Raw genomic sequence first — 14,405 nt, 5'->3', positions numbered from 1 at the left:
ATAATGTAGGTTCACTCTACCTCGTCTTTCCATATTTTCTTCATAATTTGTTTAGCCACTCCCTAATTGAAGGGTTTCTAAGTTTGTGTGTATGTGTGTTTTGCCACTACAGAAATACCTGCTATAAACATTTGTATTATCATGATGTTTAAAAGTATTTCATCCAGCAGGTCTTTTCTGATGTAGCTATAATCTTGTAACTCACAATCCTGAAGGAAAAAAAATGGTACATTTACTCAGCTTCTTAGTTATTCTTTTATGGTGTTCCCTGCCCCATTTTTTTCTTTCAGTTGTTTGTGGTCGATGTCCAGACAGGCCAGATCACCAAGATTCCCATTTTGAAAGATCGAGAACCTGGAGTGGTGACCCAGCAGGGCTGTGGTATCCATGCCATCGAGCTGAACCCCTCAAGAACACTATTGGCCACTGGAGGAGACAACCCCAACAGCCTTGCAATCTATCGGCTGCCTACATTAGATCCTGTGTGTGTGGGAGATGTAAGTTGTTTCTAAATGTAGCTAGGGATGTATAGTGGGAAGAAATGACAACTATTGTGATCATCATCTATGTGAGGTTTACTTAGATTTTCACATCATATATAGTGGGTAGAAGAAAAAATTATTGTGATGATCATTTATTTGAGATTTATCTAGACTTTAACATCAGAGTTGGATTTAAACATTCCTATTTGTATATTGGTGCACCTGGTTTAAAATATCCAACAGAGATATGGAAATGAATCATCTATGTGTGATTTACCATCTTTCTATTCGCTGAATTTAGAAAATAATTTCCCTTCTGTGTGGTCCAAGATAGAATAGCCACATAATGAAGACCTTTGTCTGGTATTCTATCCATCTTTCTTTACCTTTTAATCTTGTGGCTAGTTTTAGAATTGAGCTCCAGTTACCTAGTATGAGCCTAGAATAGTCAGGATTTGTCCTAGTTGCTCCTGAAAACCAGTAACTCCAATATAATCTTATATAATTATTTTCTTGGGGATTTCAGTATGATTTTGTACAATAATTTATTTGGGATCAAGAATCCCACTGTTATATGTTTGACATAGGCTATGTAAAAGATGAGTGATATATATTCTTACAATACATGGTAGATAATGAAATCTTATCACATTTATTCAAAAACTCTAGTGTTTAGGGTAGCTTAAAAAAAAAAAAAAAAAAAAACCTAGGTTAAGAGCAGCTAGGTGCCACAGTGGATAGAGAACCAGCCCTGAAGTCAGGGGGACCTGAGTTCAAATCCAGCCTCAGACACTTAATACTTCCTAGCTGTGTGACCCTAGACAAGTCACTTAACCCCAATTGCTCAGCAGCAACAACAAAAAATTCTAGAGTTCCCTTGGGAATTCTTGTCAAAATGTGCATGAGATGAAGAGGTATCCAACTTCTTAATCTATAACTTTAGAAATTTCTTTTATAACTTCAAATTGACAAATGTTCCAGGCGCTGGAGAGAATTTAATATTCCTTGAATATTTTTTAAGTTGAAAAATATTCATTTTCGGGGGTGGCGCAGTGGATAAAACACCAGTCTGAAGTCAGGAGGACCCGAGTTCAAATGTGGCCTCAAACACTTAACACTTCCTAGTTGTGTGATCTTCAGCAGTCCCATAACCCCAATTGCCTCAGGAAAAAAAAATTATTTTTTCATTATTATGGTTTGGGATATAAAGCTATTAAACTCAACTCCTCTGTGTTCACTAGCATCCCCAGAAGTCAGCTGGATTTTTGCACTTAATCCATTACAGGCCAGCCAAATCCTGACCTAAATTTAGAGACAGAAACCATGGCATAACCATTTATAGAACAAAAACAGTTACAGAACACAGCCAATTAACTGTAAATAGAATCAATAAGAAAATGATACAGGATCAATCTTAATCTCAGCATCATCTAAATAATCAGTTGATTTTTGGCTTTAGTAGAGCTCAGGCTGTAAATTTTTTTCTTTGTCCTTTTTTTTTTTTCTTTTAAGGAACTATAAAGAATAGGGCAGCTAGATTGCTCAGTGGATAAAACATTAGCCCTGGATTCAGGAGGATCTGAATCCAGCCTCAGACACTTAATACTTCCTAGCTGTATGATCCTGAGCAAATCACTTAACCCCAATTGCCTTGCAAAAAAAATTTTTTTTAAGGAACCATAAAGTGATAGTGAAGATTTGTCTAAATGAATGTTGAAATGTGTTTGGAACATAACCCTAAATATTCCTTAAATATCTCATTTTGGAGTTGATTGAACCCTATCTTGGATCTTTTGTTTTCAGACAATACTACTTGTTTAATGAATTCCATAGTTTAACTTCCTACTTCATTAAGTAATTTCTCCCTTTTTTATTAAGTATAAATTTATCTGTTTCAGTTTCAGAGAAGGATGGATATGGCTGCTATTTCTTAGAATTTTGGCATTGGGGATAGAATTTGTTGTTCATACCATTCATAACTTTGTAGACTTAGTTTCTCTTCTCCTTTGTTGTTCCATATTGAAGATTCTAAAGTCTTTAGTGTCTTCTAAAGGAACTCATCCAGCCCTTCAACCCATAGATCATTCTGGTTGTTTTTTTGGACCTTCTCAAACTATGCTATCTTGCAGTAACCACAACTATACATTGTATTCTAAGTGCAGTTGAATTCTGATTTTGTATAAGGGGATAGTTATATTTTTTGTCTCCAAGCTTTCCTAAGAATGCCCAGAATTTCATTTTTAAGAAGAGTTAAACTTAAGAGTTCAAACATGGGTCTGCTTCTGTGCCCTCTTAAGCAGATGCAGCCATCTTACAATGTAATTTACATTATTTAAGCTTTCTGTGACTAAATAAGAAATGCCAAGGGGTGACTGAACGAGAAATGCCAATGGGCAGACCGCTTCTCTTTGTTTCCCCAATTTTCTCTCCCAATATAGATGAAATTCACAGAGAAAATAACAGAATTATATAAGAAAAGAGAGAGAGGAGCCATCTTTTTTCAAAAAATATGGCTTTATTGAGACCTTTTGTTTTTATATAAATCATCAACTATCCTTAGAAGTAAACTCTGCCTTGTAATCAAGAAAAAGAGTTAAGCAAAGATAACCAATATACTGATTATACCTGATAATATAAATTATATTCCTCTTGCTTCTTGGTGAGAACAAGAAGATAGGGCTCATTAGTGGCCCTTGTGGTTCTACAAGACTATTTTTACCCTTTTCTTTTTTCATCTCTTCCCAATTAACCCTAAACAACCGTTTTAGCTTTCTTCTTTCACTTTAAGCCTAAAAAAGGTGTTCCTAATAAGTCAACTTCAACCTTACCTCCTCCTGTCTATATTCTCCTCCCCCTTATTTAAAAAAAAAAAAAAAGTTATGTTGTGACAACTGAGGCTTAAGCCAAACTCTTTTCTTTTTTGTTTCTGTAGGAAGCAGAACTTTCTTGTTCAAGTTGTAATCTGTGGATTACTAGGCCAAGTAAACTTAATTCTTCAGAACTGATTCTGTAGCACCAGGTGGAAAGTAGTGTAATCAAATCCCAACACTTAAGTTAGACCTAGATAACATCCTGAGAGATATTTGAGTTAATAAGAATTGATTTAAAGGCATTTGTCTCATCCCATACTACTTTTTTAAAAGTTCAGTAAATACTTCAAGTTAAGAAATTAACAATTTTAACTGCTTATGTACATTTAATCAAGAATTAAACCCCAATCTAAGCCACTGCAAATACACTTTGAAACAAAAGTACAAGTCATGGGAAAAAATGCTTGGGGGCTTCTTTACTACCATAAGGAAATAATTTATAATGTTAAACTGTCCTAAATCCTGAACATTATAAATTGCAAAATCAGCATTTTATATTACCAATTTTATTTGTTAACATGAACATAACAGAACATCATTATAGTTAAATATTACAACAGAACAATAACAAGTAGTGAGTGCTTTAAGATGGTTGTAGTCCTTCACTCATTCAGTATTGCATCCAAAGTCAGCATTGCAATGAAGAATATTTACTAGCTTCCATTGTGAAATTTAACACTGAAAACCACTTCATGTTCATCATCTTTAAAAATGCCCCCTATAGCCCTCATTTTAATGTTGTCTTCTTTCTTGAGATGAGTCAGAGTTCCAGTTTTACTTGATTCATCTTCTCTACTTCTTTTCTTTCAAGCAATAATGTTTCCAACAAAGGTATTTTATCTGATGAAAGAAAGCCATTATCTGGAAAGTTTACCTAAAATTCATTTATTAGAATCCGCTTTTCATAAAATCAGCAATAAATCAGGATACCTTTAGCATACATTTGATGTTTATGTTTGACAATGTGACCAAGGTGAGATATAGTTCTACTGTCAAGAGTTGATCATTGATTTTTGAAAGTCACATAGTGCTTCAACCAGTTGGATATCCAGATATATGAAAAGGTCCTCACTTCATCATGTAAATATAGCAAAGTTTTTTTGATCCAAAGCAATGTTAATGCTTCCTGGCTCAAGTCCTGGAATGTTATCTTCTGACCATCTTTCATGCCCTTCTCATTTTGAACCTCCAGAATCTTTTTTTCTTGAACAATTTTCCTTCTATTGCTGCATTTGAATCTATCTTTAGGGCTGATTTGTTCCCCATACCCTTGATATTCATGAAAATTGATGGAATTTGCTGAACCATTTTAGATCCTATCTGATGAATTCTTATTTGCATTCTAGTCCAGTACCTCTGCATTGGGGACAGCATTTTACAGCTCCTTTCTTTCTTCTTCTTCTTTTTTTTTAATAGTATTTTATTTTTCCATATACATGCAAAGTTTGTTTTCAACACTCACCTTTGCAAAACTTTGGTTCAAAATTTTTCTTCCTTTTTTTCCCTTTCCCCAAGACAGCAAGTAATTCAACGTAAGTTAAAAATTATAATTTTTCTAAAGATATTTTCATATTTGTCATGTACAGCTCCTTTCTTGCAACCCCTTCCTTCACATTTATCACAAATGAAATTCTCTGAAAATCCAGTGTTCTTATTGCACCATTATATAACTCTTGTAAGGTTGCTGGCAAGTGATAAACAAAATCTTTACTTATTTCCTTTGTTTCCTTCCTCATCCAAAAAACATATCTAATATTCTCATTGGAGAACCAAAGCCTCTACCAGAACCATCCTCGTTGAGGATTTATTATTCATTTTTGTCATTTTTTTTTCATTGCATAAGAAAGTATTTCATAAGCTGAGAATTCTGTTTGAATTTTTCTCCTTCATTTGGATTCTTATCTAGAGAGGTGGTATTTTAAGGTTAGGTTCCTGTATGCTTTTTTTTTTTTTTTTAGTTCTGAAGTTTTTCTTCCCCATTTTCTATAGTTGGGAAGTGATGCTTAAGGCCACTATAGAGATACTAGTGTCTGGAGGCTGAAAGGGGACTACCTATGAATCATTCAGAGTATTTGGAGAACAAGTGGAATAAAAGGCAAGATTTAGGCAGGGTAAATTCTTTTTCATGGAGCTAGAACAGTGGCAGCTCCTCTTCTGCCTCACTTTTCACCAAGTTCCCCCATCTTATTTAAAACACTAACTTGATTTTCAGAAAATAATGACCAAAAATTAATTGTAGAAACAGTGTTAACATCTCTTCAAGAAGACGAGATGATTCTTGCTATTTTTAACTTTGTTTATCCTGAGGGATAAAAGATCCATATATAAAACAAATTTCTACTTTAAATAAGCTATTGCAATATTAATAAAAATGGAAATGGTTGTTATTAATATAATGATAGTCAAAATTAGTGGTATCAAACTCAAATAGGAATAGATCTTCTTGGGCCTCATGTGATTTAGAAAATCACAAGTTACCATTATCTTTGTTGTATTGTGGATTTATTTCTTTTATTAAATATTTCCTGATTACATTTAATTTGGTTCTACACTGAATCAGAGTTTTGAGAGTCACACATGTCTGATCAAATTAAATTATTCATTTTGGATGATGAAACTATAAGCAGTGTATTTTGTTTTGTTTTTGCTTGGGAAAATATGTAAGGGAGAATCGGTCAAGGATTTGAAATGTGCTAGCTGAACTCATTTACTGATTCCTGGGCACTTCCAAATTTACTAAAGAATTGATTTCCTCTCAGCTTCAGGAGAGATCTCTAGATCTCTGGATCTCTGGAGATGTTTGTATCAGTCCCCAATGGATAAAAAAATTTTACATTTTTTTTTACAAATAAATTTTGGGGGGCAGCTAGGTGGTGCAGTGGATAGAGCACCAGCCTTGAATTCAGGAGGACCCAAGTTCAAATCTGGTCTCAGACACTTAACACTTCCTAGCGGTGTGACCCTGGGCAAGTCACTTAACCCCAGCCTCAAAACAAAACAAACAAACAAACACAAAAAAAAACAAATTTTGGGATAGATCATAGTTGCCATTTTAGCAAATTGATTTGTAGGTTTTCTTTTGCTGATTCACAGACTCAAAATTATGGAATCAGTGTGATGAGCCTTACCTTCTTAATGATTTTTTTTTTCTTCTCTCCCCTGTCAAGGATGGACACAAGGACTGGATATTCTCTATTGCATGGATCAGTGATACCATGGCAGTTTCTGGTAAAGTTATCATATTCTGAGATGATTTCAATGTTCTATGATCTTTTGAAGCTTTCTGGTTAAGAGATTCCCATCACACAATTCTCAGTTACATAATTCTGTGACAAAAACTACAGAGCCAAGAATGCTTAATTCAAAAGGGCTTAGAGGCCTAAATAAAATAACAGAATATATTCTGTACATTCTCCTTAGAGTTATCTTTGCATAAGGTTATCAGTGCTAAAGGCAAAAAAGAACATAAAAGGAGCTAGAAGATTTATGTGATTAATCAATCAACAAGTGTTTATTAAATGCCTATTATGTGCCATGGGATAGTAAAACAATGAGTAAAATAATCCCTTGCTTATAAGGCATTTACATTTTAATAGCTACAAGCTCCTATGATGAATATATACACAAAAAAAAATAAAGGTAATAAGTACAAATAAAAACAAAATTTCTAAATACAAGGTGGTTTGAGAGAGAGATACTAGTATCTGAGAGGATCAAGGAAGATTTCATGCAAAAGATGGTGCTTGACTGCATTTTGAAGAGAAAGCAGGATTCTCTGAAGTAGAGGTGAGAGAGAGTACATTCTTATCATATTGGACAGCCAGTGCAAAGCCAAAAGATGGGAACTGGAGCACAGTGAGGAACAGGAAAAAGGCTGGCCTCGCTGGAACTCAGAATGGGGTTGGCTAGGAGGAAGGAAAAAGGTGCAATGAGGTTGGAAATAAGATTTCCCTTGGATAAGTTCTTTATTCTTTTCCTTGGTTGTATGACAAGATTTTTATTTCAGGAAACTGTAGGATTTTTTTAAAAAATGGATTTAAACATAGGAAAGAAGATGTTGTAAAGAAAATGTATTAATCAAGTATTTTAATATTGCCAGCAGCACACTCAAAAAAGAAAAGTAAAGGATCCTTTGAATTTTATCTTTCTGTCCACAATCCCATATAATTTTTTTTTTTATCCAAGAGAAACATTTTCATTTGAGTTTGGCAATAACCACTAAACTAGTTCTATACCAGATTGCTAAGAATTATAGACACAAATATAAGAGTATTTCATTTCTTTTAGGATCCTACCTGAGGCTAGGACCTATCAAGGGCTGAGTTATTGAGATGCAACATTTTTCTTAAATATTATTTGTCTTCCTGTGTCCCTTACAAATCTAGGCGTTATGGATGATATTTATTTTAAGATGACTAGGAAGTGAATTACATTGTCTTTACTACTAAGAAAGGAAAGTGACATGCTGCCTGAATATCAGATTTACAACTCTCAAGTTATCTTCAGCTCCTCATTCTTTTTCACCCTACATAGCCACTCAGCTTCCAAGTCTTTCTGATTCTGCCTCCACAATATCTCTCTCAGATGTCCTGGTCTCTCTAATTAGTAGCTCATGAGCCTTATTCAGGTCCTCCCTTGGATTCAATAGTCTATTCCTCAAGTCTCCCATCTCCCATATATCCTTCACACAACTGCTAAAAAGATTTTCCTAAAGTACTGGTCTAACCATGTCATTTCCCTACTCAATAAAACCTATCTCTTAACCTTTAATGACAAATACAAGCATCTTTGTTTGGTATTTTAAGACTTTTCAGTGAGCAACTAGATGGCACAGTGGATAGGGCACCAGCCCTGAAGTCAGGAGGATCTGAGTTCAAATCTCACCTCAGATACTTAACACTTCCTAGCTATGTGACTCTGGGCAAGTCACTTGACCCCAATTGCCTCAGGAAAAAAAAAAGAAGAGATTTAAAGAATTCTAATTCCACCTTAACATTTCCAAGCTTTATTATACATTACTACAAGAACCTGATCTCTCTGGCTGTTAGTGCCTACCCTCTCCAAAATCATCATGTCTATGACGTTTCTCTCATCCAATAGAATGTAACCCCCTTAGGTCAAGTCCTGTTTGAAGATACAAAGACATAAGACAATGAGTAGAAACAATGTTGCCATGTGGCAATTTTGCTATAAAGTTCTAATAACTGATTGAAATGCTCTATGGGGGTGTATTGTGCTGCACACTAAGAAAATAAAGATAAAAATTAAATATTCTTTGACTTCAAGGACTTTACTGAAGATTTACTATTTGTGGGAAGATGAATAAAAACATGTTATTTTGAGAAGGTAAAGCTCTTACCTGAGGAGTTGAGAATACCTTATAGAAGGAATAGTTCTTGAGTTAGTCTTTGAATGAATATAGAATCCAAGAGAATAGAGGTAAAGAGCAGGGGAATACATGCATGCATGGGAAAATAGTATAAAAAGATATGGAAAATAGGAGATAGTGTTCAGAGTTTACAGAATACCTAATAAAAAGGTAGATTGGAGCCAGATCATAGAGATCATTAAATGGCTAGCTGATGAGACTGCCAAAAGGCAAGAGGATGACAATAAGAAGTAAGAGATGAAGCAGTCAGACCCATGCCTTAGAAAAACTATTTTGGCAACTATTTGGATAGATTTAAGTAAGGATTTAAGAGACTAGAACCAAGGTAGTAATTAGGAAGCTATATTGCAATAGTTCTGGCAAAAGTCTGAACCTAAGGTTCAAGCTATGTGAGCATGAGGAAGGGGGTAGATATAAAGAATTTGGGATCAACTCCATCAAGCTTGGCAACTGAATGTTCAGGGAGATAAAGAAAAAAGAAGAGTCAAAGTTAAATCTAAGGTTATGAAAGCATGTAGATAGAAGGATAATAAATACTGTTATAGAAATAGGAAAATTTTGGGGAGGATCCAGTTTAGTAAAGAACATGAGTTCAGCTTGATCATATAGAGTTTGAGATCCCACCATCTAATTAGAAATATTTAGCAGTCATTGACTTATGCAAAATTGAAATTCAGGCTAGAGGTTAGGGTTGGCTGAATAATTTGGTGAATCATCTGGGTATAGCTGATAAGATGAACAGTGAAAGCCTAGGCCTTGATCTTTGAGAAACCAAAGTTTAAGGAGAGGATAGAAGATATCAGCAAAAATTGAAAAAGGATAAGCAAAAAGGGAAGGATTTACTTTTACCATTTACATTTTATTACATTGGAAGGCATTTCATGACCATGGAATAAAGCAAAACTGTTAACACTCACCCCATTTAGTTACTCTACTAATGGTCACAAATGGGTCTAAAGTGAGAAAAATGAATGTGTATCCATTCCAGCAACTGGAAAAATAATCTAAACCAAATGATCTTTCAGAAGTGAGTCAGATGTAGTCCCTTTCTATGAAAAGGATAGTATTTTTAAAAGCAATAAAAATGGAACTAAATTCTTACTAATTTTCCTATACTTAGTTGTTTTAAGCTAAAAATCTATTAAAAATTTATTTCTTGAGATAAAAAAGCCTTTTATATCAAAAGCAATTTCTTAATGCAGTTATTAAAATGAAAGGTATTTTGTTATCAAGCAGCTCACACTTATAATGCAAATTATAATTTATAATTTTTTCTTGACAGTATCTCTGTTAGGAATTTACTATTTAAAATCACCTCCTTTATACAGATGAAAAGCTGAGGATCAAATGATGGACAGAATCAGCTACACCCAGAGAAGGAACACTGGGAAATGAGTGTAAACTGTTTGCATTTTTGTATTTCTTCCCAGGTTATTTTTACCTTCCGAATCCAACTTCCTGTGCAACAAGAAATTCTGTTCTGCACATATATATTGTATCTAGGATATACTATAACATATTTAACATGTGTGGGACTGCCTGCCATCTAGGGGAGGGGGTGGAGGGAAGGAGGGGAAAAATTTGGAACAGAAGGGAGTACAAAGGATAATGTTGTAAAAAATTACCTATGCATATATACTGTCAAAAAAAAAGTTATAATTATAAAATTAATTAAAAAAAAAAAAAGCTGAGGATCAAAGAGATTGTGACTTGTACCCAAGAACAAGTCTCAATCAGGATTCACATTGAGGCCTGGTGACTCAAAGCTGATTGCTTTTCTTTATGATACCTGTGACTAGAAGTGAGGCTCTCAAAATGAAAGTGAATTAAAACTTCTAGGGCTTCCCTCAGAGACTGTTTCTTTCCTTCTCTATCCCACATATGACTCTTCCCTTCCACATCAACTTTGTGTTTTATAGGTATTCCTGGTCTCTCCTGCTAAGGACTTTTAGAACTGAGGCCTTTTGGATTAATCTCTACCATGAGTTCATATGACAGAACAGTGGATAAAACTCAAACCAAAAAAGGCTTTCTCTTTGGGGATTCCTGATTTAGATCAGGGTAGTCCTTTATAATAATTACCACAGATTCGTGGCCTGATGGAAAAACAGAGAGGAAATCAGACCTGTATAATAACACAAACTAAAAAGATGCTTTTTCCCCTTTAGCCTTTAACTAATCCTATTACAGGACTTTGAATTCTTAGTAGATTTTTAGTAGGATTTCAGTAAGTGTGAGGAGACAAAAGGTTTTTACATTTGTAAGACATTTTAAAAGCTATGGAATCAACACCTCATTGTGCAAAAGAAAAAAACTAATGCACAAAGAGTTGATTTGTACATTAAGCACAGAACTAGGTCCCAGGGTCACAGAACTAGGAAGTATCTGAGATGTGATTTGGGATTCCTGGCTTGTTCAGATGTTCAGCATTCTATCCACTCTATCCCAAAATCTCTTAAGAGAAGGGAAACATCTATGTGGGGAATAGGAAGTTGTCCTAATTTATGCAAAACTGCACTAATGAAACCCACTGTTTTGTTATGAGAAAAGTTAGTCAGTGCTTTGTGTTTGTCCAAACTGATTACTTGTTTCCTCTGCAGGCTCACGAGATGGTTCCATGGGGCTTTGGGAGGTAACAGAAGATGTGTTGACTAAAAGTGATGCCAGGCACAATGTATCCCGAGTTCCTATGTATGCTCACATCACACATAGAGCCCTAAAAGACATCCCTAAAGAGAATACTAATCCTGACAATTGCAAGGTCCGGGCTCTGGCCTTCAATAATAAAAACAAAGTAAGTATATGTGCATGTACCTGATGTTGTGTGCAAGGGTCTGAGGAGTATACATAGGAGCAATTGAGGAGCAATACACAGGAACAAACCACAGGAAGATTTCTGTACTATGAAGGAATTTGATTACTGGAGTCTGCTTTTTTAGACATCTTAGAAAATATTTTCTTTATTCTTGAGCTTTCGGTGAACAAGACTGGAAATAGGCTTTAGTAACTTTCCCATGGTCAGTATGTATCTACATCTTGGATTTAAGTCAATACTAATCAAGTAATGTAGGTGTATCTGGGGTTCTCAACAGTGCCCAATTTGGTTCTTTCTCCCTAAAGTGGAGAAAAATGTTTGCCAGAAACAATAACAAGGTTGTGAGTCTGGCCTAAAAAGGTGGGAGCAATTGGACTTGAACACAAGTCAGCAGATAAGACTTCTATTGATACCTCTTTTATTTACCTGAGACAGTCTCTGCCTTAGATATTTTATATTTGGTTTATGTCTTTTGGCCTTATTTATGTATATGCACAAGTACATACTTGTCTTGCTTATTTATCTGCTGTGGACATAGATTCTCACAGATACTGTATTCTATTCTTAGATGTATTTTCACATTAATATTTTTATTACTGTGACCCTAAAAGCAGTCACTTGCATATATTTTGCTTCCTTATCCAATGACTTACATTCCAAAATTGAGTTGAAGATTCCAAAACAGAAGTGTTAAATAAGGTGGAGGTAACTTGAAAAGAATCATAAGAACAAATATCTCCAAAAGTGGGCATCAAGTAGTTAGTGATAATAAGATAATTTTATAACATATTTCTATAGCAATTTAAAGTTTGCAAAATGTTTTTACCCTACCCTAACAGAGTGGTTCTATTATTTATATAATATAAAATAATTATGTTATATATAACATTATTAAATACAGAATTATTGATAACCTTTTTTTCCAAATGAGAGATAAAGGCATTTTTGCCCATAGTCACAAATCTGTGATTCCAGTTCATTTTTTTCTTGATTTCTATAAGCCCACCTCTTCTTCTATACCACATTACCTCCACAGTGAAATAAGGATCTTATTAAAGTGAGATAGGTGGAAAGACCAGAATGGGAAACTGCCTATTTCTAGGTACCATCCATGTAGTTCTGTTTTTAATGACTATGAAACATGAAATATATTTGTTTCACATTTTTTTCTTTTAGGAGCTTGGAGCAGTGTCACTTGATGGCTACTTTCATCTCTGGAAAGCAGAACATACACTGTCCAAGGTGTGAGCATAGTACTTACTTTGTGACTTTGCATGAAATTCGTTAACTTTGTGGTCATGGTGCTCCATGACTTTTTCCCAGCCTGCTAAACAATTCTGAGATTTTCAATTATGGAAAACTTGAGTCCCTTTTTGCCGACAATTAAACTTGAGGAAATTAGAGAAACCACTTGAATTTAATTCTTGTATCATTAGAATCCAAATGCATTCTCCTTTTTGAGAATCCTAGATATTTAGATAGTTCAATTAGAAGGTAATTTTTAATATTACAAAAAGTTTCACTGCTATATTCTTTTAAATAGTAGCCCTCTTTGTTTATTTAAGTGTTTAAAAATAAATAAGATTGGGCGGGGCAAATAAAATTAATTAATAGTGTTTGCCATTGGCAATCATATCAGTCATATATAAAGATAAAGAATCTCTGAAATGATTGACATAAGTTGACAGGAAGATGAATTCAGTTCACATGCAATTTTTGTAGAACATATTAAATTCTATTTACTTATATTTGAAATTCTGTGTTATAATTATTTCTCATAAGGAAGCAGCACTTCAGAAAGCACTTTTTTCTTAGTAAGTTTATAAGATTTTGGTTTTTTTAGAGGCTAGCACAGTGCTTCACAGAAGTACTCAGTAAAAATTTGTATATGGATGAATGAATAAATCTGACGAGATTCCAATGAGTTTCTTATTAGAAAGTAAAAGAAATAGGATAGGTTACCCTCTTATCCTCTCATGCATACATTGCCCTTTTGATTTGTTTTCTGTAGTCTAGCCTATGCTAGTAATTCTGTTAAATGGAATGACTTGGTCAAAGATAATGACTGTTGTGTTTATTCCTTAATGAGGAGAAAGGTGGCTCTGTTTGAGTAGAAGAGCAGGTTCTTCTAAAACTATTCTCTGATTCTTGGATTTAAGGATTATCTTCTTTCCTGCTTTATTCTCAACAATATTCAATTATTTTAATTTCTTAAAGATAAGAATACTTTTTCTTCTGGCAACTCTGAGGAGTGGTTTTCTAGAGACCCAGAAGAAAGAATATTTATAGGTTTATTTCATTGATAGTTTATATTTTATCTGTTGATCATCTTGGCTTTTGAAGATGCTAGGGTCAGGGGTTGTGGTCTGCCACTTCCTTGTGTCATATGCTCATCCTCTTTCTGTTGGTTTTCAGCTCCTGTCCATCAAGCTGCCATACTGTCGTGAGAATGTGTGTTTGGCCTATGGCCATGAGTGGTCTGTGTATGCAGTGGGCTCCCAAGCTCATGTTTCCTTCTTGGACCCACGACAACCGTCACACAATGTTAAATCAGTCTGCTCCAGAGAACGAGGCAGTGGTGAGAACCCCAGTGTGGGCATACTTGTTTTGCTCACAACATGCATGTATAAATGAACTGAACATACTTCTTCTTGCCCTCTATCTTATTTGGCCAGCGTAGCCACAGGGCCAAGAAACATCTGGGCAGAAATATTGCAGATATGTTTTGAGTTTTCAAGATGATGAAATGTATTATTTTTGTTAGTAAAATAGGTAGAATTATGGTGTGAGAGCATATACTTCTGCAAGGGGAGGTATACTCCTAACATCCTAAGTTGTATCCAAAGCCA

The 14,405-nt window shown here is 34.6% G+C and overlaps 1 protein-coding gene and 1 pseudogene across 2 annotated transcripts in view; one reads left to right on the top strand and one right to left on the bottom strand.

Annotated features, from left to right (window-relative positions):
• Positions 1-14,405, top strand: part of DCAF12 (DDB1 and CUL4 associated factor 12) — a 117,351-nt gene that overhangs the window by 87,331 nt on the left and 15,615 nt on the right. For both annotated transcript variants that reach the window (XM_074281653.1, XM_074281652.1), the window contains exons 3-7: positions 291-497; positions 6,520-6,580; positions 11,342-11,535; positions 12,733-12,798; positions 13,972-14,134. In XM_074281653.1, the coding sequence (XP_074137754.1) occupies positions 291-497; positions 6,520-6,580; positions 11,342-11,535; positions 12,733-12,798; positions 13,972-14,134 (691 nt within the window). The remainder of the gene's footprint in view (positions 1-290; positions 498-6,519; positions 6,581-11,341; positions 11,536-12,732; positions 12,799-13,971; positions 14,135-14,405) is intronic.
• On the bottom strand, positions 4,085-4,693 carry LOC141550713 (dnaJ homolog subfamily A member 1 pseudogene; annotated as a pseudogene).

Source organism: Sminthopsis crassicaudata, chromosome 1 (genome assembly GCF_048593235.1).
Source record: "Sminthopsis crassicaudata isolate SCR6 chromosome 1, ASM4859323v1, whole genome shotgun sequence".
Classification (NCBI taxonomy): Eukaryota; Metazoa; Chordata; class Mammalia; order Dasyuromorphia; family Dasyuridae; genus Sminthopsis; species Sminthopsis crassicaudata.
This window is presented reverse-complemented; position numbering and strand designations above follow the sequence as displayed.